This window comes from Erigeron canadensis, chromosome 9, assembly GCF_010389155.1.
Source record: "Erigeron canadensis isolate Cc75 chromosome 9, C_canadensis_v1, whole genome shotgun sequence".
NCBI classification, from domain to species: Eukaryota; Viridiplantae; Streptophyta; class Magnoliopsida; order Asterales; family Asteraceae; genus Erigeron; species Erigeron canadensis.
In genome coordinates, this window is record NC_057769.1 from 8,727,554 (window position 1) to 8,751,793 (window position 24,240).

A 24,240-nucleotide genomic window follows, 5' to 3' on the forward strand; every position below is an offset into this window, starting at 1 on the left:
CACTCATTTTTTATTTTTTTTATATTTATTATTATCATGTTGATCTTTAATTAATAGTACGTAATATTTTTATAAAAAATCCAGCAAGGTTGAATAAGTGGTTAATACTTTTGCCTCTGAAAATAGAGGTCAAAGTGTCTCTCCTCATATCTTGCAAGACTGAAATGTCCTTTTGTTCCCTATCCTAATTCTCCAAAATATGAACCGGAAATCAAAAGATAAAAAGAAAACAAAAATAAAAAGTAAAAACAGATTCAAAGATAGTTACTGAAAACCACTTTTTAACACTGTCATGATAGAGATAAGGTTGTCTACAGCATAACTTCTCCATACACTATTAAAGTATTGAAATCCAAACTCGTTAAAGACATCATTGGGTGTTTACTTTTTTCTACATTATATATATTAAATCTTTTTTTAGTTAATGTTAGTTTGTTTTGACTAACTAGTTAGTTATTAAATTTTATTAGAGTATTAGATAAGGGGGGAAAAAATTACATCCGTATATTACTATATTAAAAAAAAAAAAGATTATGACAAAACTTGAACAAAATGGACACATTCTTTTAAATGATGCTTACAATTATAAATTACAAATCTTTATCTTTATCTTTATCTTTATCTTTATTATTATTATTATTATTATTATTATTATTATTATTATTATTATTATTATTATATATTAAAAGACAACTGACCTAATAACTTATTAACCAATCATATCTCTCAATTTTATCAAATTGGAAATTCATGATGTCATTATTAATTTAATAATGAATAAAAAACTTAATAATCATTATCCAAATATATTAGTATACTATATTTATTTATATTAATATTTATATAAAAAATCTCACTAATTTACACTTTTTTTTGTTTTACGTCAAATATTTACACTTTTTCTCCTCACTAAATACTTAATTTATATTTATTACAATTTATAGTTATCAACTTGAAAATTTTGTTTTAAATTTTCATCATTTTAATTAACTAAAAAATTAACATTTTATTTCTAATTTTTTTATTCCATAAAATCCTTTCTTTTAATATAGTAAAAGGCAATTGCTCTAAAGACTTATTAATCAATCACAACTCTCGATGTTTTATAGTTAACTTTTGTTTTCAATTTTGACTTTAATTTACACGTTTGTGTTTTTAATTACAAATTTATACTTTTTAACCATTTATTCAAATATATTAGATAACGAATAATAGCTAATACATATCAAATATAATAAAAGATGATATATATTTAATAAAATAATAGTAATTTTATATCATAATATACGTTCTATCATATAAATAAAAATTAATTACTTAAAAATAAATAAAAATTAATGTAAATATATTAAGATTATAGAGTTAATTGCAAGATTGGTCCCTGTGATTTGTACGTTTTAGAAAGGGGGTCCCTATTTAAGAATCGTTGCAATGGGGGTCCCTATTTTGAGAATTTTTTGCAAAATTGGTCATAACTTAACGCATCCGTTAAAGGTGACCGTCAAGTGTGCATGTGTGCAGCACATGCGGGGGCATTTATGTACTTTTTACTCCATAAGGACCCCCATTGTTAAACTGAAAATCACAGGGACTAATTTTACAACTAACTTTCTTTTATATAATAAAAAAAATTATTGGCCTAACCATTTCTTAAACATTTAAAAATTTTAAGTAACTTAAAATTTTAATTTACATGTATCATAATTAAAATTATAAATCAAAAAATATGAAACTAAAAAACTTTTAATTATTAATTATATTAATAATTGTAGAAAAAGTTTTATAAACTTACAATTGTTAAAAATCAATCACTAAATAATTCTTTTTAACTTTTTCATAAAATAATAAATCTTATTAAATAATTAACTTAAATATAATTGTTAACACTTTTTGGCTTTTCATGATTATTTATTGTTAAATTACTAAAAACATATATCCACTAAAAATTCTAAAACTTATAAATATTTCAATTTATGATTAAACTCCAATTCCCATAATAATATCTACTTCTTTATAATATATTAAAGATTTTGTTTTTTTAAGGCAATCAACTTACTAGTCTGCTTTTTCTTATATTTGTAAATTAGAATTTATTTCAATTACTTAATAACCTATTTTCTTTTTAATAAATATCAAATTCCTAACATACATGACATTAAATTACTAGTTTGCTTTTTCTTATGTTTTTTTTTTAATTATTTTCAATTACTTAATAACTTATTTTATTTCAAAAAACGTTCTTGACTTTTTATGTATTTGACTCGAGAATAGATAACTAATATACCATATATGACATTTATATTATTCAGAGAGATTTGCTTTTTTCTTTTTAAAAAATATCAAATTCCTAACATACAATCTTTTAATTATTTAAGCTTATATATTTTTTTTGAAAGGTGAATTTCGTTCGAGAACTTCATGTTGCGATTCGACAACGGGAGGTCTAACATACGTTGTCTTAATCAGGTCCGCGCTAGAGAACTCCCTCGAAGTAAAAATGTATATTTCAAATACCCGATAGGGGAAAAACCCCCTACTAATCTGCCCGAAGGCACGACGATCAATAGGGGTAAACCCTATCTCCTCAAACTTGAACCTGGGTATACCCAAGTCAAGCCTTCATAGAAAGACTTCCTATGTACTTCCCAAGTCTTGAACCCAAAACCTCTTGCTTGTAAGGCAGATGCTCTACCACCTAAGCTAACTAGGAAGTAACAAAAGTTTATATGAAAGTATATAATAACAAAAGTCAAGCCTTTATTTAAGCTTATATAATAACAAAAGTTTATATATAAATCAGTTTTCTAAAATAAAAGTATTTATATAAGGTATATCTCTATTATTAAATTTTAAAGTGCATAAATTTAGTATTAGAAACCTAACGAGCAGATAATTGTATATTATAATCTCTTGAATTAAAAAATATATATCAAGATGTTAGTTGCAAGATTGGTCCCTGTGGTTTGTATGTTTTAGCAATGGGGGTCCCTATGCGGTGGAAAGTACAAAAATACCCCCACACACTTGACGGCCATCTTTAACGGATCCGTCAAACTTGGACCAACTTTGCAAAAAATTCTCAAAATAGAGACCCCCATTGCAACGATTCTTGAATAAGGACTCCCCTTGCTAAAACATACAAACCACATGGACCAATCTTGCAATTAACTCAAGATTTTAAAAGTAACTGTATTATTATTCTTTTTTTAAAGTTTTTTTTAGGAATTGTCACGACACATATACGAAAAATAAAGCATGTAAAGATGTAATCTTTATAGGAAACACATATAACATTGTCATTTTATAACTGATATATTTTGAATATGTTTCATTTAAAAATAAGATATAATTTTTAAAAGTGTTAAATAAGAATATAATATCACATTGTGTAACAATAAATCAAATAAAATGATAGGGACCTATTATGATTTTTTAATATTCAAATATCTAAGTATGAGATTATCTACAATTTTGATTGACATATAATGATTTTGTAATATTCAAATATCGTTATGTATGTCACAATAAGCAATTTCGATGAACATATTTTAAAAAATATATCATTATGAACTCAAACTTTTATAATATAGATCGATTTTTTGTTGCTAAAATTCATAAACTAAATTTTAAATTATAATAAATTAACATCTAATATTGATAAAGTTGTAAGCTCGTATATTTGACATGGACCTAAAATCTGGTACATGTTTATAAATCATCATGAAAAATAAATAGATTTTTTTTGTACAAAAATACTATTGGTTTTTTATAGTTTAAGTTTTCATACAAGTAATCTTTTTTGAAAATGGTATATGTAACAAATTATATTATTTCTAAACAATAATGATCATATATTCTAGGATTTCATAGTTCTTTTTTGACACCTAGGTAACGTGTTATATGAATAGGTGAAAAGGGAAATTGCGTGATTTGCTAAAGGCGATGCAGTGCTTTTGGGAGTTTGTAATCATGGCTAGTGAAAACTCTCCAACGATTGGAAAAAAGAATCCCGATAAAATGGTTTAGGTACTCATGCCACAATGTGATATCATATGGTACCCTATTTTTTTAAAGTTGTGCATTTTGCGTAAATCATGTAAAAAGGTGACTAAAGTTGAAAATATTAAATTTCTTACTTGGATGGTTTGTAAGTTTAGTAAGAAAAGTTATGAATAGAGTAAATCACTAAATCCTGTGGAACAGCTCCCATTAAAGCTAGTTGCAACTTTTTAAAAGAATGAAGTTGGATTATAATCTTAGTCATTTTTTTTTTACCGATTCATCTCCATTTTTTTATGGATAAATCCATAATAAGTGATAGAAAACTTAATTTGGAGCCAAATATCGAATGCTTTTCTCATTCAAGTTCTTTTCTTTTTTTAAAAAATCGGTTTTGGTAATGCTTCGTTTTAACTTTTGGAACATTTAATTTATTAATATCTTATTTATGACAAGATCGAATATCATTAACATATCATGTGATATGTAAAAAGTTAAACAATTCTATGACATATCGATAACGAAATGATTATATCATATACCTTATTTAATTTTTTTCAGATTTAATTTTATTTTGATAAATTTAAATTATTATTATTTTCTTATTTAAGTTTGTAGACATTAATAATTAATTTTTTTATGATATAATTATAAAAACTAATATTTTCATATTTTACATCATTTTTTATCTTTAAAATAACTATTTAATTTTTTTCCAATAAAGATTTCTTTTTAAATGTAATACGTTTTTATTAAATTATATTTATGTATAGAATTTTATCATATAACGAATAAAACTTGGTTATAAGGATTTTTGTATAGGATTTTTAACATATAACGTTCTTATTAAAACAATGTTTTATAAACCGGACCGAATGTCAAATAACTAAAAAACAAATATGAAGTTTATAATAAGCTATCACAATCATATATCAGAAAAATAATGTATGAAAATCGCAATGATATTATGCATAATTTTAAGTTAAATTAACACAACATGTGATATATAGATTGATAATTAAATTGCTTAGTAACTTTAGTGTATAACTAAATTTTTCAAGCAAAACATTAAAGCACAAGTATAATGACAATGCAGACATATCCAAATGAACGAAAGATATCAAAATAAACAAAAACATTAGTTAGCGAGACCTCTAATGTATGATGTATCCATTATTATCTTTCTGGTCATTGTTAACCTGAATCTAAACGACTACTAATGTAACTTCATGTTTTTTAGTGGTTTAATTTTTACCTGGTTAAATATTTGTCAACTTATGATGTTATAAAAATTTAACATGTCATTAATTATATATATATATATATATATATATATTGCCGGTAGAACTGAGAGAAAAAAAGATTGAATTCTCTAACTTCTGATTGGTTGATGGTTTTATTTTCTTGTGTTTTGATTGGTTGAGTCTATTTTTAGAAATGATTTAAAATTTATTTAAGAAGAATCTTTTCACTAGTGAAGTTGAATATAAAACAAATATATTAGTAATTATATTTGGAATTTAAAGAAGATGCTTAATGCTAGATACAAACAAATTATTTAAAAAAAATACGGAGTATAATAGTTTTTATTTATTTTTAATTTAATTTGAACAAAATAAAAACCAAATTAATATATGGGTTGGTAAATTGACTGCAGTCTATATAACTAGAACACAATTGTGAAACATAATGAGAAATAGTAGCTTATCAACATTATTACTATATATTTTTAAACATGTGATTTTTTAAAGTTCGTTTAAAAGAAGTGGGATTATGTACTCCACTATTATTGTTCATGCAAGAATTATAACTATTTATAGTGTATAATTTTTCTCAAATTTATAATTAAATTTTTTTAACAATAAGAGTTTTTTTTAGCCTACATAAAGATTCATAGAAAGTTTTATATATAATATATGACATACGTTTGTCAGTTAGAACCATCCCAATTGGGATGACAGGTTATAAATCTTTAACCTTAATCAGACCCACTAAAGTTTCATATCATAAATTACAACCAAGACTCAACTTGCGTCAACCTGTAGGTTTGTGGATTATTAGGTTAAATGAGTTGTTATTGGATCAATTTAGTCAAATTAGTTGTTTTCTAGATAAATTGGTTGACGGGTTGAAATGTTTAATGTGTGGTTTTTTGTCAAACGGATCAGTATTAATTATAAACAAATTAATATAAAAATATTTCAGGTTGGGAGGTGGACCTAGAGGTGTGCAAAAAACCGGGTTGAAACCCGAACCTGAACCCAAAACTGGTCAACAATCGGGTCTGACCCAACCCGGTGGTTACTAACCGGTTTGGCTTTTCGTTTTTATATCGGGTTGAGATTGGGTCTGGCAAGAGTTTTGGTAAAAAAAATTGGTAAAACCTGGTCAATACCCAGTCAAAGTTTGACCAAAAACCGGTATCAAACCGGGTTGGGTTGGGTCAAATCCGGTTTTGGCCTCATTAACCAAAAAACCGGGTCGAATTGAGTAAAAAACCGTTTTTGTACACCACTAGGTGGACCTGACAACCAAAGGAGTCAACCCGAATTAACATGGAAAAAATCAAGCTGTTGGGTTGGTAGGTTGAGATACTTGACCTAAAACTGCTTTTCTTCAAATTGAGTATCGGGTTAGATTGACTATTGACAACCTTAACATGATATACCCAAAATTACACGTGTGTAAAAGTTTATCTGAACTTTATATTGAATCTATCATATTAAACTTCATATATCAATAAACATGCCAAAAAAAAAAAATACTAATATCATAAGACTCATAAAAATATCAATAGAACAATCTTTACAATTAAACTATATGTTTTTTTTTCTCTTTCATAATACATTTTCTAATAATTTGACGTATATTTTTTGCAATGTATGATGCATATATCAATTTATCTTTTCACCCGATCGTTTCATATGTCAATTTATCTTTTTACCCGGTCACCGACCAGGTATTAATCTAGTTATATATGTTTCTCGCGTATTACGCGGATAATCTAGTTGATAGAGAGATACGTAAACTTTTTCGCGTGTAAATTTACAATCAACCATCAATCAATAGAAAATATGTTCATACATGCACAAAGTATTACAATTTATATATTTGTGCGTCATGATTTCAGATCAGTACCATTTCTAAGTAATGGAATACGGGAAAGTTTATTTTAAAAGGAAAATTAAGAGTTTAAAAAGTATAAAGCTAGTGCACGCTTAATGTGGCTTAGTGGATTAAATTAAATTACCCAGATTGATAATTAGGTATTAAAAAGGCGCATCTAATTATGAATCCACATAAGTCTATAGGATAGCGCCTCTGGCCATCATTTCTCACACCTTTTGTTTAAGTTACATATAATTACACAAATCATACATGTAGTTGGTTAAAAATTACAGATTTCATCATATTTTTTATAAACTACAGGTTTGATCTTTGACTATTGATTTCCGTCTACACTTTTGCTTCAAAAGTCAATAATTTTGGTCAAAAAATCAACACTTTTGGACCAAAACTGTTAATGAGGCTCCTAAGTCAATGAAAAACCAAAATTTATGAAAGGTATGGATAAACCAGTAATTTTTGACAACCACAAATACGATTTTTGTAATTAACTACAAGTTATTACCAATTAACAATATATTTTTTACTTCTTTATTGCTTCATAGCTTTCTTTTGTCTATTTACACATTAATTAATAAAGAGGAAAAAGCGAATGTAGCCAACAAGAGAGTCTCTCTCCTCACGGTTAAGCACAAGCAAATCCAACCTTGAAATGCCACAAGGGAGTGCCTATTGTTTCGATTTGATGTAGCAAAGCAACGAGATAAGAGAAGAAACCATAATGCTCATTAGTCATGTATCATAGAAATATTATGCACTATTTTCATCTAAATATAAGTGTCGACAGATTCTCTTATGTAAGTCTTAAAATAAGTGTTTACTTTTAAAAAGATATGCCAACTTTACCATTTTATCCTTAATATAGTTTATAGAAGGATAATGACATCCTAACTAATTTTGCTAATAATTCTCTTAATTTTCTCGTTTCATATCAAGTCTATTTTACTAATTCTCTTTTCTAATCTCATCTTTAGATTGTACCACGTATAATCATTAGGAGGATATTTAATAATAGAAATTAGCATTATTAATCATTTTTCTTGCAAAAAAAATTAACTTATTAGATACGGTGCAAAATGTAAAGACAATATAATACTCGTATAATCTTAGCATTGCACCATGCAATAATTAGGCATTTTCTTTAACTTTGTATATCTTTTATACAATAATGATGCATTCTTCTAATAATTCCAAAATTACTATTTACAATAAAATTAAAAGATAATATGATGAAAGATAATTAATAAATTACTCGTATATGTGTTATAAGGTTATTATAGTTTTAAGATGATTATAAATGAGAGAATATATCAAAAAGTTTTTTAATTTATTATAGGATGTAGAAGTAATGATTTTCCATTTGTGTTTCGAGTTTTGTTTGATGCAGAATGAATGATGATGCAACACATTGTAGTGAGAACAGGCTGAAATGATGTGGTCATTAATTCCTCACTGTCAATGTAACACATCATATTGGAATATTGGATCTTGGTCCACTTTGTCACTTAAAATATAAACGAAACTGCTCGTTTGAAAAAAAAAAAATTAGGCTTCTCAATACCATGAGAGTGTATGAAGAATTATGATGTAAACAGAATTACCTTTATCTGCTTTCAAGTTTCATCTAAAGAATAGAATAGAAACTCTTAACTTTACATGGGATGAGGATTGAACCCTTAATTTTTGTCATCTAAACCAGAATGTTTATCACTGATCCAAACTACACTGCTTATTTTGTCACTTAAGATATGAAGTTATAATAGTTGCTAATTTATAAGATTAAAGGCACGAGTCATTTCATGGGAGGGGCGTCTTCTGTCACGTGAAATTTTGCCACCAAACTAAACATCTTCTAAAAATGTGGAGGTAAGGCAACTCTACTGGGTGGAGGGTCTTTTAACATGTGTCAAAGTATGGGTGATAGTCAAATGTTTTATGGGGAAAAATAAAAGATTAGAAAAAGCAAAGCATGGGTCAACGGTTGTGCCCAACCGTGGAGGGGAATTTGCAGAGAACGCCCAGAGGCAATGATTGTTGCGTTTTGGAGGCGTTAGGGGAGGTGACGCCAATGTTGACGCCTCATACCGCACAGTCTAATGAAAAGAGGTGTTAATGTGAAGTTATCTCATTGAATATAAATTTATGTCTTTTGGGTAAAAATCAAGTTTTAATTTTTGATAATGATGTTATTTAAGATTATCTAATATAATATATTTTTCTTTCAAAATAAAGTAAAAAACAAAAAGATCTTGGTGCATTTAGAAATCACAAAACACATAACGAAAAGATTTTCAAGATAGGTCATTTTGTGATATAGGAATAAAAACAAAACGCATATCATGACATGAAAAGATTGGTGCAATTTTGTTTTGTTGTAACTGTGATATTGTATATTTGCCTCTTCATTAGTCGGTGGTTAATAGTGGATGTGATTAGTAGTATATGACTATGGGTATGTTTGGCAATAAGTTTTTTGAAGCTTTTAGGGTTTCAAGTTTCAAGCTTTTAAAAAAAAGCTTTCATCTATCAAAAAGCTTCGTTTGGTTAAAAAGCTTCAAGCTTTTAAATTTGGAGAAAAAGCTCAAAAGTTAAACGCTTCCTTGACTAGCGTTATGAAGAAGCTAGAAGCTTTTGACAACGAAATTACATAAGTGACTATGACATGACATTTATTATTCTGACATCTTGACGATCTTTTACATTTGGCAGAAGGAGCTTTTCTCATGTATATAACTTTAATTTTGACTTGGGCATTACTAGCAGTAGCAATATATATAAAATAATTTTGATTTAAATCATTAATATCAAAATGGGAATTGCACGATTTAATGTATATTATGTATTTGTAATTGAGATTTTTTTGTACTTTTTATATGGATAAGCAATAAATAGATTTTCATTTTTATGTATTTAAATGAATATATATATATATATATAGGGATAAGTACCCAGAAATGCAGTCAACTAATGCTCAAAAGTTATTGTGTGCACGAACTTTAGGTCAGCTTTATTGTATTCAGGAAACTTGTTCAATAGTCCTATAGCATGCAAAAGTGACCGGGTCAAAAGTTAATCGGTCACCACTTTCACGTTGACCCGTTGACTGCTTACGTGACATGCACACAATAACTTTTTGGGATTAGTTTATGCACACAATAACTTTTTTAAGATTAGTTTATGCACACAATTAAAAAAAACATATAATTTTTTTTCAAACTCGCCAGAAACTGCAAATACTTGCCGGAAAACTTAAAAATCCGATTAAACCTTCGTTTCTTTGAATTAGACCATGAAATTGGCCCCCAAATACTCAAAAATCAGCCGTGAACAAACCCTCGGCAAAAGTTAAACCAATTGAGACTAGCCGGATAATTCATCAACTCGCCGGAAAATTTAAAATCACCATAACTTTGTTGTTTCTTCGAGTTTCGGACAACAATTTTGAGCAGTTTGGTGTTGGTTTCAAGTCGAAACTCGAATAAACAACAAAGTTATGGTGATATTAATTTTTCTGACGAGTTGGTGAATTTTCCGCCGAGTCTCAATCGGTTTAACTTTTGTTGAGGGTTTATTCGCGGCTGATTTTTGAGTATTTTGGTGCGAATTTCGTGGTCTAATTCGAAGAAACGAAGGTTTAATCTGATTTTTAAGTTTTTCGGCGAGTATATGCAGTTTCTGGCGAGTTTGAAAAAAATAAATCTGTTTTTTTTAATTGTATGCATAAACTAATCCCAAAAAGTTATTGTGTGCATGTCACCTAAGCAGTCAACGGGTCAATGTGAAGGTAACCGGTCCCACATAGCCATAATCTCGTTTTATGTTCACAATAACCAAAACTTCAAGTTTCGTGAATACAATAAAGCTGACTTAGAGTTCGTGCACACAATAACTTTTGAGCATTAGTTGACAGCATTTCTGGGCACTTATCCCATATATATATATATATATATATCTCATTATATAATACAATATTTAGTAACAAGTATTATTTATTATTGTCCATTTTAGTCATTTTATACATTCTATAAAAAGCTACAACTACTCTACCAAACACTTAAATATATCTAAAAAGCTTCAGCTACCAGCTACAGTTACCAGCTAACAGCTACAGTTACCAGCTAGTTTTGCCAAACATATTCTATATGTTAGTGTCAATATATGACAAATTAATATTAAGATTAAAATTCATCTTTAAAACATCATATATGATTTTTTATATATATCAAATTAGTCTATAAGAGATTACATTCTCTGTAAGAGATTACATTCTCTATATTGTACTCTGTATAATTTATTAATTTGAAAAATGATATATCCTTCTAAAAATAAATCTAAAAATCATTTTAAAACCTTAAAATTAGGACATGTGGATTCTATTAATTCTCTTTCTTAACTTTATTATTTTATTTTGCCATATATTTTCATTTATAATTAAAAGGATTTTTAAGCTATTAAATTATGAGAATTAATCATTTTTTAAAATGTTTATATGGAACTAAGGAGGATGATTGAAAAGATTGAAAGGCACATTTACTCATTTAGTAGGATTAGAATTTGTGGCCACAATGATGTTGTAAACAAAACACAGGTCCATTAATAGCTTTAAAAAGGCCCACAAAATAAATACTCCTTGCATTACGCATGAAAAGCTTGATTAGACTCTTTAATTTAATATTTTATGTACTCCAAATGTGATAATAATATATATAATAATGTTAAAAAAAAAATAGATTTATGCTTTCTGTATATATAGAGAAAAAAAAATACATTAAATAACTTTTCTTTTTCTGGTCTCAGAAAACATATCATGGCAGATAGATTCAATTGTTTTAAAACGCATAATAACTCTACATAATTTTAAAATCATAGTCTTTTTATAAAAGTTAAGCAATATAATTGCAATCGTGAATGTACCTGTCTTCCCAAACGATTGTCAGTGCGAAAACAAACAGTTTCATATTGAATGGAATTAATAGTGATATATTTGGCTTAGGATAACCCACCATTCTAAAGGTTGTAGACCCGACACCCGAGTATTGTTAGAGATAAATATATGTAGGAAAATTATATGACATTTGAATATTTGCTTTTTTTATTAAAAGAAAAAACAAGATGACATATGCTTGTTTACCATAACTTTTGGATTACACACTTTGACTTTTCATCCTTTAAGGTTTGCATAACTTAGAGCATTGGCAATGCCACCACTAGCTACTCGTGGTTGGCTCGTATTTGGGATCATCGTGAGTCAACACCATTAGGTGTGTCTCGTGGTCCACTTGTATTGGGACGCTTCTTATTGGTGATCGTGAGCTCAAGTTTAGTTTATTTTTATTTTTGTTATCCCTCTCACATTTAGTATTAAAAGAATATAAATAAGTGGGTCTAATTGTTTAGTGGTGCATTGAGAAAGGTTGAAGTATCGGGTGCCATTGGTAGTAATCTACATATCGAAAGAGCATAAAAAACGTTCCAGTTTCATTAACGAAATGTTTAAAATATTAGGGCCTTGAAAACTTCAAAAAGCAAACTACCACGGATTAGCCCATTTGATAGAAGCAATAGACAATGGATATTGGGTTAGAAGCCCACTCCTATATACAGTTACCAACTTACAATTTACGGATAAAAAAACCATATAAAGTTGAGTTACCAGGAATGATGGCTTTTAATTCGTTTAGAATATATACATTAGTAGCAAAAACAAATCAACTAGCACACCAATTGTCATTGTAACATCAATGATGAGTTGGTGGAGTGGCTTGATATTTTCCTAATGACCTATAAAGTCTGAGGGGGCGGGGTTTATCCCTATTAATCATCTTGCCTTCGAGCGGATTAGTAGGGGGTTTCCCCCCATTGAGTATTTGAAATAGGTATTTCTACTTCTAGAGAGCTCTCTAGCGCGAAACCGGGTAATACAACGTATGTTAAATCTCTCGCTGTTAAATCGCGACACGAAGTTTCAAGCGAAATTCACTTTAAAAAAAAAAAAAACTGTTATTGTAAAGCGTATGTAGTGTCAGTAGCTATACCTACAAAAGATCCACTTGGGCTACGAAGAAAAGAAATCCGATGGCAAAATAGGCACCTCATGTATCGTAACATTAAGCTCCTGAACATCAGCACGATGCCAACTAGTAAAATACTTCACGACTTGTTTTCACTATATGCTTAACATATGTATCTTAAGATGTTTACCTTATACAACGATAAAAACTTATATAAACATGAAACAAGAAGAAATACAAAGTAGAAAAAAAAAAAAAAAAAAACTCGAATTTCTATCACTAGCTACAAGTTAAAATTAGTTTAAAACTCATCATATTATTATATTAAATGGCTTTATTTTGTCATCCACAAGAATAAAAGTCCACTTTTTGGATAAAGTAATAAAAATATCATTGTCCCACATCGGTCTTTGATATAACTGAGAAGAGGTTTATAAAGTTATTGGAAAGAAAAACAAATGTGTTCGTAAGAAGGAGAGATGGTTGGCATCTCCCCTGACAGGGACGGGAACAGCTTTCGAGCTTACCTGTTACCACACATCCGGTTAAGGCTTTCCACCTTGGTGGATCTATAACCCAATTTTTTTTTTCCCTCGGTTCAGTTTCGTCTCTGGACAATCTTTTGTGTTCAAAAACCAAACCATCAAAAGTCAAACCTGACCGTTGTAACTAGTAATATAGTGCAATTTGGTTTTATTGACACGCTACTGCAGAAACTTTGAACTTTCATATTATGAAAGACTTGTACAAAACAACAAGCACTGGATGTACTTTGGTGGACGTGGTATGATCAAAATGTTTGTAATACACTTGATTCATTTAACATTTAAGGTTTTTATGATCACAACTACGATATATAACATACCAGTAAAACCATTAATATGAATCCCAGTAGATATGATAATTGATAAACATGTTTCTTCGTTAAAAGATCCCATGGAGTAAAACTATAAAAAGAAAGGAAAAAACTAATAGTAGTTGATACAAACATCCTTGGTGGCAAGAAACTTTTTAGGGATCATGAATTCATAACGAGAAAGAAACACTCACACATTCAGAATGCATCAATCGGCATCAAAGACTAGTATATTGTTTGCGACTATGTTCAGTGAGAGATGGGCTATAGAGTGTGGAATACAACGGAGGGGTGTTGGAACTGTTATCGGGTTCCTAGACAGACATTCTTGATGGCCTTTCAGCCCTTAACAACATTTGTGGCACCCTTGTGGTTCACCTAGCTACGTACGACATCTGGAGTTAGTCCTTTCACAGCGATTGGTGAAAATTTACTCTAAATTGGCTTTCATTCTTAATCCACAAGAGTCGAGACATAAACAGGCTTTCAACAATGAAAAATCTTGTTGCAACAGGGTATATCGCTTACTCACACTGGCTGGTCATTGCACAACCGAGTACAAAACTCAGAGTCACTGTTTTGTTAATCTGCTTGGCTTAAATTCTCATAGTTCTCTTTCATCTGATGTTAATTGTTTATGAAATATATAATCGCTGCCGCTTGAAGAGCTATCAAATTGTTGACCATATTCTCCACTACTTGGCATCAACAAACACATTTGCGTCGAATATTAGGAATTTTATGTGCGGCTTGTTTAATACTTAATCGGCTCGAAAAGGTACACTACAAAAGTTACCATGCTAAATTGTTTTCCTGAAGAGCCCTTAGGCCCAGCCCATATGAAAAAGTAGCATAAAAATTTCTGAACAAGTTATAGCTTAAAGCTTACAAGTGACTTATACCAAGATGCATATTATCTGATTTCAAACACTTGTTGGCTCCTTACATTAAGTCATAATGACAGAACAAAATGGCTGGCTTACAGAGGCTAGTAGAGACTTGTGTCCATCCTTTTATTCCCATTTCAGATTGAATCATTAAATGCAACCAAAGTGTCATAAATTTCAACTTACAAAGCCCAAAGTCGAAGCAATAGATACTTGCTATACATAAATATATCTATATATATATAATATTAAATTAATATAAATGATGCTTGATAAACATGACGACATACTTCATACAACACACTTCATATTTATATATATCTTACTTGCTATGTAACACCTGAAAAATGCAGCGCGTGGAAACCCGAATAACCTAAATCACCAACTCTTCCACTACCTTGTTTGAGGAGAACTTTGACTTTGACTAGAGAGCTGCATGTCACCCGAGGATCCTGGTTGACCCTGCGGATACATCAAACCTACTGAACTACTTGAATGAGGGTCCACTTTGGACCTTTCTGAGTATGAACCTGAAGGAGCCATGGTCATATATGGTGCAATTGGTATTTCAGATGGTCCATAGCCAAGTTCACCAGCTGGAAGTGGATGGTCAAATTTGCAGGTGCGGCCGAATTTGCAGTGTCCATTTTGCATGTAAAAGTTGCAAGGCTCCACCCCCTAGTCACGAATACAAGTTTATTTGGTCAAATAAGGGGGAAAAAAATAATGCAAGTTGTATAGGACATGGGTTTATTGTCATCATGTTCACATTGAGACAAAAACGAATCTGCTCGGAGTAATAATTCTCTTAACACTACCTCCACTAGAGATAAAGAGTCCAAAACTTACCTGTTATGTGTCAAGAGGAATAAAGGATGACTTATACTTAATAATATAGAATAGATTTTAGACGTTTTGTTTAAAGAATGATAAACTTAGATTCCCATATCTAAAAATGGACTTTGATTTCGAGTTATAAGGGTCGTATACAGTATTAAATTAATATAAACTCCTTTTAGGTACATTCTTAAGTGGTTGGGAAAAATACTAAACACATGTAGAAACTTTTAATGCCTGAGAATATTACCATGTTACAGATATGAAAGGCTGAAAGAAAGTTACAATCTTTCATAACTGATAAGATTCTAACTTTAATGTTCTTTATCGAAAAATCTAACTTTAGCATTAAACAGTAAGGTCCAAGAATCATTAAACCTTTAAAGCTTGTACGATTTTTGATGATTAATCTAACATAGACTAAGGTAACTCCCATGAAAACTAATGTCCACAAGGAATAGAAGTCAACATCACAAGTTATGTTATCTTAAAATATATAAGATTATAACTGGCTTACCGGACGCAGAGGGAGCCCCATGGGGCTGAGCATACAATTATCCTTTGCTATAGCCCAATCTGGAGGATGGTGATACTTACAAGAAGCCCCAAACTTACAATCACCAGTTTTCATGTAGTACTGACATTCGGGTTGACCGGGCCTCTCTGGAAACACTCTTTCAGTTTGGCTACTACTTATCGGGCCAGGAGAGGGTGTCATAGGACGATATTGAGCTGCAAAAGGGGGAGCTGAAGTATTTACTCCATATACAGAAGGTTGGGCACCCGGAGACAGGACCGGGCTTACACGTCCCTGCATCTCATAAACTATTGACACTATAAGAACTACCCAAATAGATATACAATACTTAATGCAGAAATTTGTTTTTCTTACCGAGTAAGGACTCCAATTTGGTAAGGGAACCATGCCAGGTGAAAGTAATATGGGACCATAAGCACCTGGTGGATATGAACCGGGTGCTAGTGGAGGTCTAGCAACCCGATAGCCAGCTGATGGACCAGCATATTGTTCAGGTGAAGGCGCTGAAGGAGACTGCACTGTTGAATAAAATGGACGTGCAGATGCTGGCGGCACAGATTCGCCAGTTGGTTGAGGGTGATGGAATTTACAAGTTATACCAAATTTGCACTGCCCCGTTTTCAAATAGTAGGAGCACTCTTTCTCATCCTGTTTTTATACATAAAGTTGTCAGATTTGACATTGATGCACAAGAACACAAATTTTATAAAGAATGGCGTGGTAGAAAAAGTTACCGGTCTTAATGGATATCCGTAAGTATTTAGTGGCACGTTACTTAATGATCCACCCGCATGTCTAGGATGGTGAAACTTGCAGGATGCACCAAACTTACAGGTGCCTGTTCTTAAATAATACTGCAACAATTACAGATAAAAAGAGTAAAAGACTAAAAAACTCAGCACTCGGAAAATTGATAGCGAAAGTAAAATTACCCATGTGCTTTGACTTACAGATATGAACAAATTTACAGAAGTTGCATTTTAAACAAAGTACCTGGCAAGGAGGCTCTCCTGGTCGTTCCGGGTAAGCTCCTACTGCAGCGATTCTTGCACCTCCCCCAGCCTAACATATATCATATTTGAAAATTACAAAAAACTCTGCTTAATGCAAATTACAAAATCAAGGATTAGTTAGCCATTATGAATCACTACGCTTATGGGTTTGATAGCATGTGGAATGTGAACGGAAGCAAAGTCCTGTTTGATTTATGGGTTTGGGTTTGAGAATGTGAATGTAGGGATCATATTCATTCCATCAAAAATGTTTGGTTAATGCGTCTGGGTTTAAAAATGGATATCAAAACCCACCAATTTAGACGAACTTTACCCATAACGGGTTGTAGGTTTGAGAATGCATTCCCATTCAAAACCCATAAGTCCATCACCACATTAATTCCTTGTTTCAGACCAAACACCTTTTATCATTCCTATTTCCATACACATTTCCATATCCCAAATCCCGAACCCAAACACCCCCTACTTTACTCTGTTTTCCTGTTTTATATCACTCCACACCCAAAATCATCAACAATGACTAAACTCTACACATCACTTATTTGGCATAATCATCAATACACAATAAACATTAAAAAAAAAACCCAACGAAGTGCAATCTGATACGTACCCATCCCATAATAGGCTCGTATGCCCTAAGCTAGGTGTAGAACTCACTCCCAAAAGCTAGCTCAAAGGAGGAGAGGACACCTAGGCTTATAAACCACCAACCAATCCCATACTTGGCCAATGTGGGATCATATCAATACCCCACCCTTTGAAGAGCCAACGTCCTCGTTGGTCACGGTTGGCACCCTTCTCCTTGGGTCCAAGCCACCACTCCATAGGCCACCACTCCGAGCTCGTTGAAACCTCGAAAGGTAGGGCTAGCTCTGATACCAATTGATACGTACCCATCCCATAATAGGCTCGTATCCCATAAGCTAGGTGTAGAACTCACTCCCAAAAGCTAGCTCAAAGGAGGAGGGGACACATAGGCTTATAAACCACCAACCAATCCCATACTTGGCCGATGTGGGGTCATATCACAATCCTTATAAACAACAAACTTGAAAGAAAAAAAAAAGCAAATGAAGATAGCGATTACCGAGGTACCACGATCAGGAGGGTGATTATATCTGCACTTGTTTCCATACCCACAAGTTCCAGTTCTCATATAATAAGCACAATCGGCCATTCCTGGTCTCTCTGGATAATACTCACCTCCTCCTCTTCCCCCTAGCAACCCCAACCGTCTCATCGATTCTACGTGCATAACACATACATAAATACATTCCTCATAAATACATATATACATAAACGGATAGAGGCGAAAGATCAAATAAAAAGGACACAAGACATGAGAAGGGTGAGTCGGAAAATTCCCACTTCGATAAACTTTATTTTGTTATTTACCGGCTCTTTATCATTGTTGCATAAAATATTAGCCCATATAAAAAAAAATACGGTGCTTTTTTACGATTCACGTTTTTGCTCAAAATTCAGAATGTGTATAACATTTACAAAACTATATGATGCACTCAAAAAAATGTGACCAAATAAAGTGTTTTCCGTGTCGTTAGCCTGGATTTGGATGCCACAAATAATATTTATGATAAAATAAATACACACACATTATACATTTTATACATATATAAGTATAATATATATATATATAAATTTCCAAAACGGTTTACACACAAAATCATACAATGAAAACATACAAAAACAAATAAACTCCATACATTGTGTCAAAACCCTAAATAAAACATAAACATACACCTATACATATAATATATATATATATATATATACACAATAATAAAAATGGCCGGAAAAAAAGGAATTACCTTCGAGTCCAGTATCCGGACCACCGGGTGGTTGTTGTTGATGTTGTATCCATTCAGACTGTTGATGATTATGATCTCCATTTCTTCGTCCGTACAGTTCCATTGAATTAGGGCTTTTTTTTTTTAATTTCCTTAAATTCCTATTTACAAAACACGCATTTAATAAAACAAAATGCACACACTAATTACACAAACGATCGAGTAATTTAAACTCGATGATGATCAAGTGTGTGTGTGTTTTTTTGTTGGTGTTTTTAGTGTGTGTACTTTTTTTTTTTTTTTACACTAACACACTGTATGTGTATGTGTATGTGTATGTGTATCTATAATAATAAATATAAATAATAATAATAATAATATAATATAATAATAATAATAATAATAATAATAATAATAATAATAATAGTAATAAATAGTATAACTTTAGTTGAAGAGAAGTGAAGAGGGGTTTTGATTCTTATGCAAAAAGAGAAGAAAAAACTTTATTTTTGTTTGATGGCAAAACTTTGAGATGAGTAACCGACACTTGATTAGGAAGTTACAATTGTACCCTTGGTGTTGCTTTTACTGGTTTTTGTGATTTTGTAGGTGGAAAATTGGATGGTGTGGTAAGGGTAGTTTGGTCTTTTGAGGGTTTGGTTTATGGTGTTCTAATTATTGGTTGTGTGTATGTGTGAAGTTGTATTTTCTAATAAAATCTCTCAAATTTCTAATCTTTTTACAAATACGAGTATGGTACCTGCGCAATGCGCCGGCGGCGGTTTGAACGGCGGTCCAGTGGTGTCAGTGACAGTATTATTGGTGTTGGTGGCGGTGTCAAGTAATGTAGGTCGATGTAAATATGATATGGAATATTTAAAAATATAAGAGTTTAGAATGTTAATTATGGAGTAAAATAAAGGTTTAGAATGTAAATTAATTCATTAAGAGCAAATTTAGTAATTTATAAAAAAAAAAATTTTCCATAGTGAGTGTTTATTATGGGCAATTTAATATTTTCGTATGTACTATTTGTGTAACACTTTCTATTTATAGCAGTTTGAATAAGTTTTATAAAGGAATATATAAATATAAAAGGAAATCAGAAAAATAAATTGAAGTTAGGTACAAACAAAGTCTAGATACACCATTACGATAAGTATTACTATTCCTTTATAATGATTATTCACCCGTTATTTTATGAAAAGGTTAGAAAATAGTTAGATGGGAAATTACTAGATTGCTCTTAATAAACAACCCTTAAGGAAAGGATTATTAGATATTACCAAAATTACCCTTAATGAATTAATTTACATTTTAATATCTTCTAAAATATCACTATCACCATTGTATCAACTTACACGGTTAGACCATTCGACACCAATTGTCGATGTCATCGATCACCACCCGTCACCGACACCACTAAACCACCGTCGCCGTCACCGTCGACGCATTGCACGGGTACAATGCTAGTATATATGTATAAGAAAAGGAAGAAAAAAATATATGTATCAATGTATGTATGAAAGTGAATGTGTAAACTTATATATGCAGTAAATTCGTATATACATATGTAATATGTTTGTCCTAAAATGAAATCTTTTGTTTTTGGTGGCAGATTGAAGTATAAAGACAATGTCTATAAGATGTAAAGTTCAAATGTTTTTCACATAGGTATATATTTTTTTCATATTTTTGATACTTTAGGTTGGACTTTTAATACTTTGTTCTCACTTTCGGATTGTTAGATTTATGGATCTATAATGCTCTTAAATACACATTTCATGTCATGTTGAGTGAAAAAGTTATTTTCTCACTTTACTTAGTATATATAAATACCAAAACTTACAAGGGGATTCCTTAAAGTTATCTCAACAAGTTGGGATAATCTTGATTTTGATTTTTATCTAAATGTCAAGATTTAAAACTTATATTTAAATCTTGACATTGATTTTCATTCAAGGGTCAAGATCTTCCCAACGTAACACATTTCTATTTAATAGGAATCCTATACCATTTTATTTACCATTTTGGTGGAAAATGAAAACAGTTTCTCTATTTAGGTAGAGATAAAGTCTGCCTATATTTTAATTTCCTCCATACACCCGTTGAGATATTTGGACTCAAAATCCACATAAAACAACAATGAGCAGTTTAATTGTTTCTTTCTTTTTTATATCATTTTATCTATCTTCTATTCCTTTTCTTTATTCATTTAATTATTATCGCAATTTACTTATACAAGCTACAAAAAAGTAAGTAAATGCTCAGTGCCGCCTTCCGCGGGTTTTAAGCCCCAATACCTCAACGGTGTATGGGGGAGGTTAAGATGTAGGCAGACCTTACCTCTACCTAAATAGAGAGGCTGCTTCCAGTGTCTACCTAAATGGTAGAAAATACCTTCCAACCTTTGCATGGGATGAGGATCGAACCCATGACCTCTGTCTCCAGAGGCATAGGTGTTTACCACTAATCCAACCATGCTGCTTTACTTATACAAGCTACCAAAACACTAAATCCAAAAATTGCTCCATCCTTTGTTTATTCCATCCATTTAATATATTTACGCTGGTAATTGCAATATTTAATTACTAGTAAATCAAAATCACTAAATCTAAACACAATTCACTGCCAGTTCTTCCAAAATGCGAATTTTTACTATCCATTTTGTTGAACCACACACCCATTTGGGGTAATCGAACCACCCTCTACTAGTTCGGTATTTTGTGTCTTCGGTTTGCGAATGGGTTCGCGAATTGACCCTAAATATGGAAATGAATCTCTCTTTTTGTTAATTATGTGTAGTTTAATTAGTAATGGATGAGACATTTTTTGCAACATAGTATAACACAACGTCTTAAATTCAAGTATTCAACCCTTAACAAGTTTACCGTCATATAACCGATAAGTGAGTAAAGTATTCTTCTATATTGTGAATAGGCAATCCATTATGATCCTACTTGATTTGCCGGTTACAACATTTACCACAAATTATTCGCGTATTCAAATAAATTGAAATATATCAGAACTTAAAAATGTTCAAAAAAAAAAAAAAAAAATCAGAACTTGAGAAAAGAAACTCTATGAACCAGTGAAGGCTTTTGATAATAAGATCAACTTAAAATCTTAAATACAACATATATCAATATTTCAAACAATCGGACAGAAAATAGACATATTCTATACTCACTGTATGAATGTTAGAAACTAGTGTCACGAGTATATTATACGAGTAGGCACATATTGGAGATAAATTAAAATTGATATCGGTCTTGCAAGCAAATTTATATTCTCAAGTAAATACATATTTCATTTTGTCTTATTATTAACGTACAATCTTGTCACAGATATCTAGTATATGCATGCCTAGCATGTTTTCTTTTAAAACAAGTGGCATCATGGCTTAGAGTAGGTTCGTTTATACAAGTTGAACCTAGCTTTCATTTATAGCTTCAAGTTTCGGAATTTATTCCAACCACATTGCCTAACAAACATGTCGAACACCAAACCAAGTCGCACATTGTACCTTATTTCAAACGGTCAACAAGTAAATATGTTAGATGTCTTGCTAATTCACACATCGTATTTTATTTCCGCCACCTACCATCATTTCACAACCATTTTTACTGTTTAGGCGATTTATCACGTGATTCAATTTGAATCACGAGATCTATGGCCTTATTGCGAGTTAGCTAATTAGTTCATCTAACTACATATGTACTCCAACCAAGAGTACTTAGAAACTTAGAATATGCCAATGCAAGCAATGAAGCAATTGTAGATGTTTTATCAAAAGGGGAGGGGGTTTAAGTCGACAATGTCATAAAGAGTTCAATGTGGGGAGTGATATCGTACGGAGCACCCTACGAAACAAACCAATAATCAACGAACACGTACATCCATAAGGAAAATATGGGACCCATGCCTTCTTTAATATTGGTGCTGGTGAGCACTTTTTAGCAGGAAAGAGGGGACGCAAACGATACGACGCCGTACGTTGAATTCGTGTCCTTCACCTGCTTCTTTTGTATGTCTCTTCCCCCCTAAAATTACAAATTTATCTATCATGTATTATTATTATTTTTTATATTCTAAAAAGAGTAAAATCTTTTTTGGAAACTACAATATCATAGTCAAAATAACACTGTTGCAGTAAAAAATTCATAAATATACATGCCCCATTTATATTACCATAAAAAGGTAAAAGTGCAATGTAGGTTAATCAATTTAATGCAAGTATGGTAGCAGGTTACCTAAAAGGATTATGCGGGAACAGTAAAAAAAAAAAAAAACTGAAAAAGAATAGAGAATTTAATAGTGATTACTAGTAAAGTAGTAAATGTAGCAAATGTTGGTATAAAATTTTTAAAAAGTTGAAACAGATAATTTGCATTGAGTTGGTTTATAACCATTGTTGTAAGTTATTTCTGGGCTGATCTACATTACCAAATAACAAATTAACTTTTACCATAAAAACGAAATGTTATTGATAAATATTCTTTTAAAGAAATCATGATAAATATTACTCGCTATTATTGAGATACATACACATACACATCCACATCCACATCCACATCCACATATACATTTATGTATGTATGTATTTAATATAAAATAATGTATAGGTACATACTTGAAAGTACATATGCACCGACAAAGATATTAGTATAATATGTTCAAATTTACCAAACTAGTAATAGATGTAAACATTGGTTACGTAATTCTTTTTTATATACGAGTATGGTATCCGCGCAATACAGTGGCGAGCCGGCGATGATGGTGGTGTGGTGGTGGCGACGGCGGTGGCGGCATTAATTGGTGTAGGTAAAAGTATTTAATTTAAAAGAGATAAGTTGAGATATTTTGTAATATAATAGACTAATGATGATGTAATTTAATTAAGGGTTGATGTTGATTTAATTCATTAAGGGTATTTTAGTCAATTCGTATGTCCCATTCTTATAAATTTTCAACATGGGCTTATAATTTTTATATAATAGTGTAGAAGTATAGATAATCATCAATATATCTTTATGACAATTGACATGTTTTAGTTTATTATACAACGGTTGTTAGTTGCTTAACTTGAATATTCGTAACACATATTTACTAAAGGCACCATAAATGTTGTTGAAATCTAAAATCTTCATAGTTTTAATGTTTTC

General features: G+C 30.9%; 1 protein-coding gene and 1 non-coding gene across 2 annotated transcripts; one reads left to right on the forward strand and one right to left on the reverse strand.

The window, feature by feature from the left end:
• The first annotated feature begins 13,596 nt into the window (after positions 1–13,596).
• Positions 13,597–13,723, forward strand: LOC122584073. The gene has a single exon (XR_006321425.1). It is a non-coding gene; the product is annotated as a U6atac minor spliceosomal RNA (small nuclear RNA).
• A 1,277-nt stretch (positions 13,724–15,000) lies between these two features.
• Positions 15,001–19,385, reverse strand: LOC122581220 (zinc finger CCCH domain-containing protein 32). The gene is made up of 7 exons (XM_043753392.1): positions 19,097–19,385; positions 18,355–18,512; positions 17,248–17,316; positions 16,989–17,108; positions 16,609–16,902; positions 16,234–16,527; positions 15,001–15,557 (listed from the first exon to the last, which is right to left on the reverse strand). The coding sequence occupies exons 1-7, from the start codon at positions 19,197–19,199 to the stop codon at positions 15,273–15,275; spliced, it is 1,323 nt and encodes a 440-aa protein (XP_043609327.1). The 5' UTR covers positions 19,200–19,385; the 3' UTR covers positions 15,001–15,272.
• Positions 19,386–24,240: the final 4,855 nt, after the last annotated feature.

Excerpts from the sequence above, each read along its gene's own strand:
- LOC122581220 (XM_043753392.1), bottom strand. The coding sequence starts at position 19,199 with ATGGAACTGTACGGACGAAGAAATGGAGATCATAATCATCAACAGTCT. Across the intron at positions 17,109-17,247 it reads CAGGAGAGCCTCCTTGCCAG|TATTATTTAAGAACAGGCAC; the intron begins GTACTTTGTTTA and ends TAATTGTTGCAG. Across the intron at positions 15,558-16,233 it reads TGGGGCTCCCTCTGCGTCCG|GGGGTGGAGCCTTGCAACTT; the intron begins GTAAGCCAGTTA and ends ATTCGTGACTAG.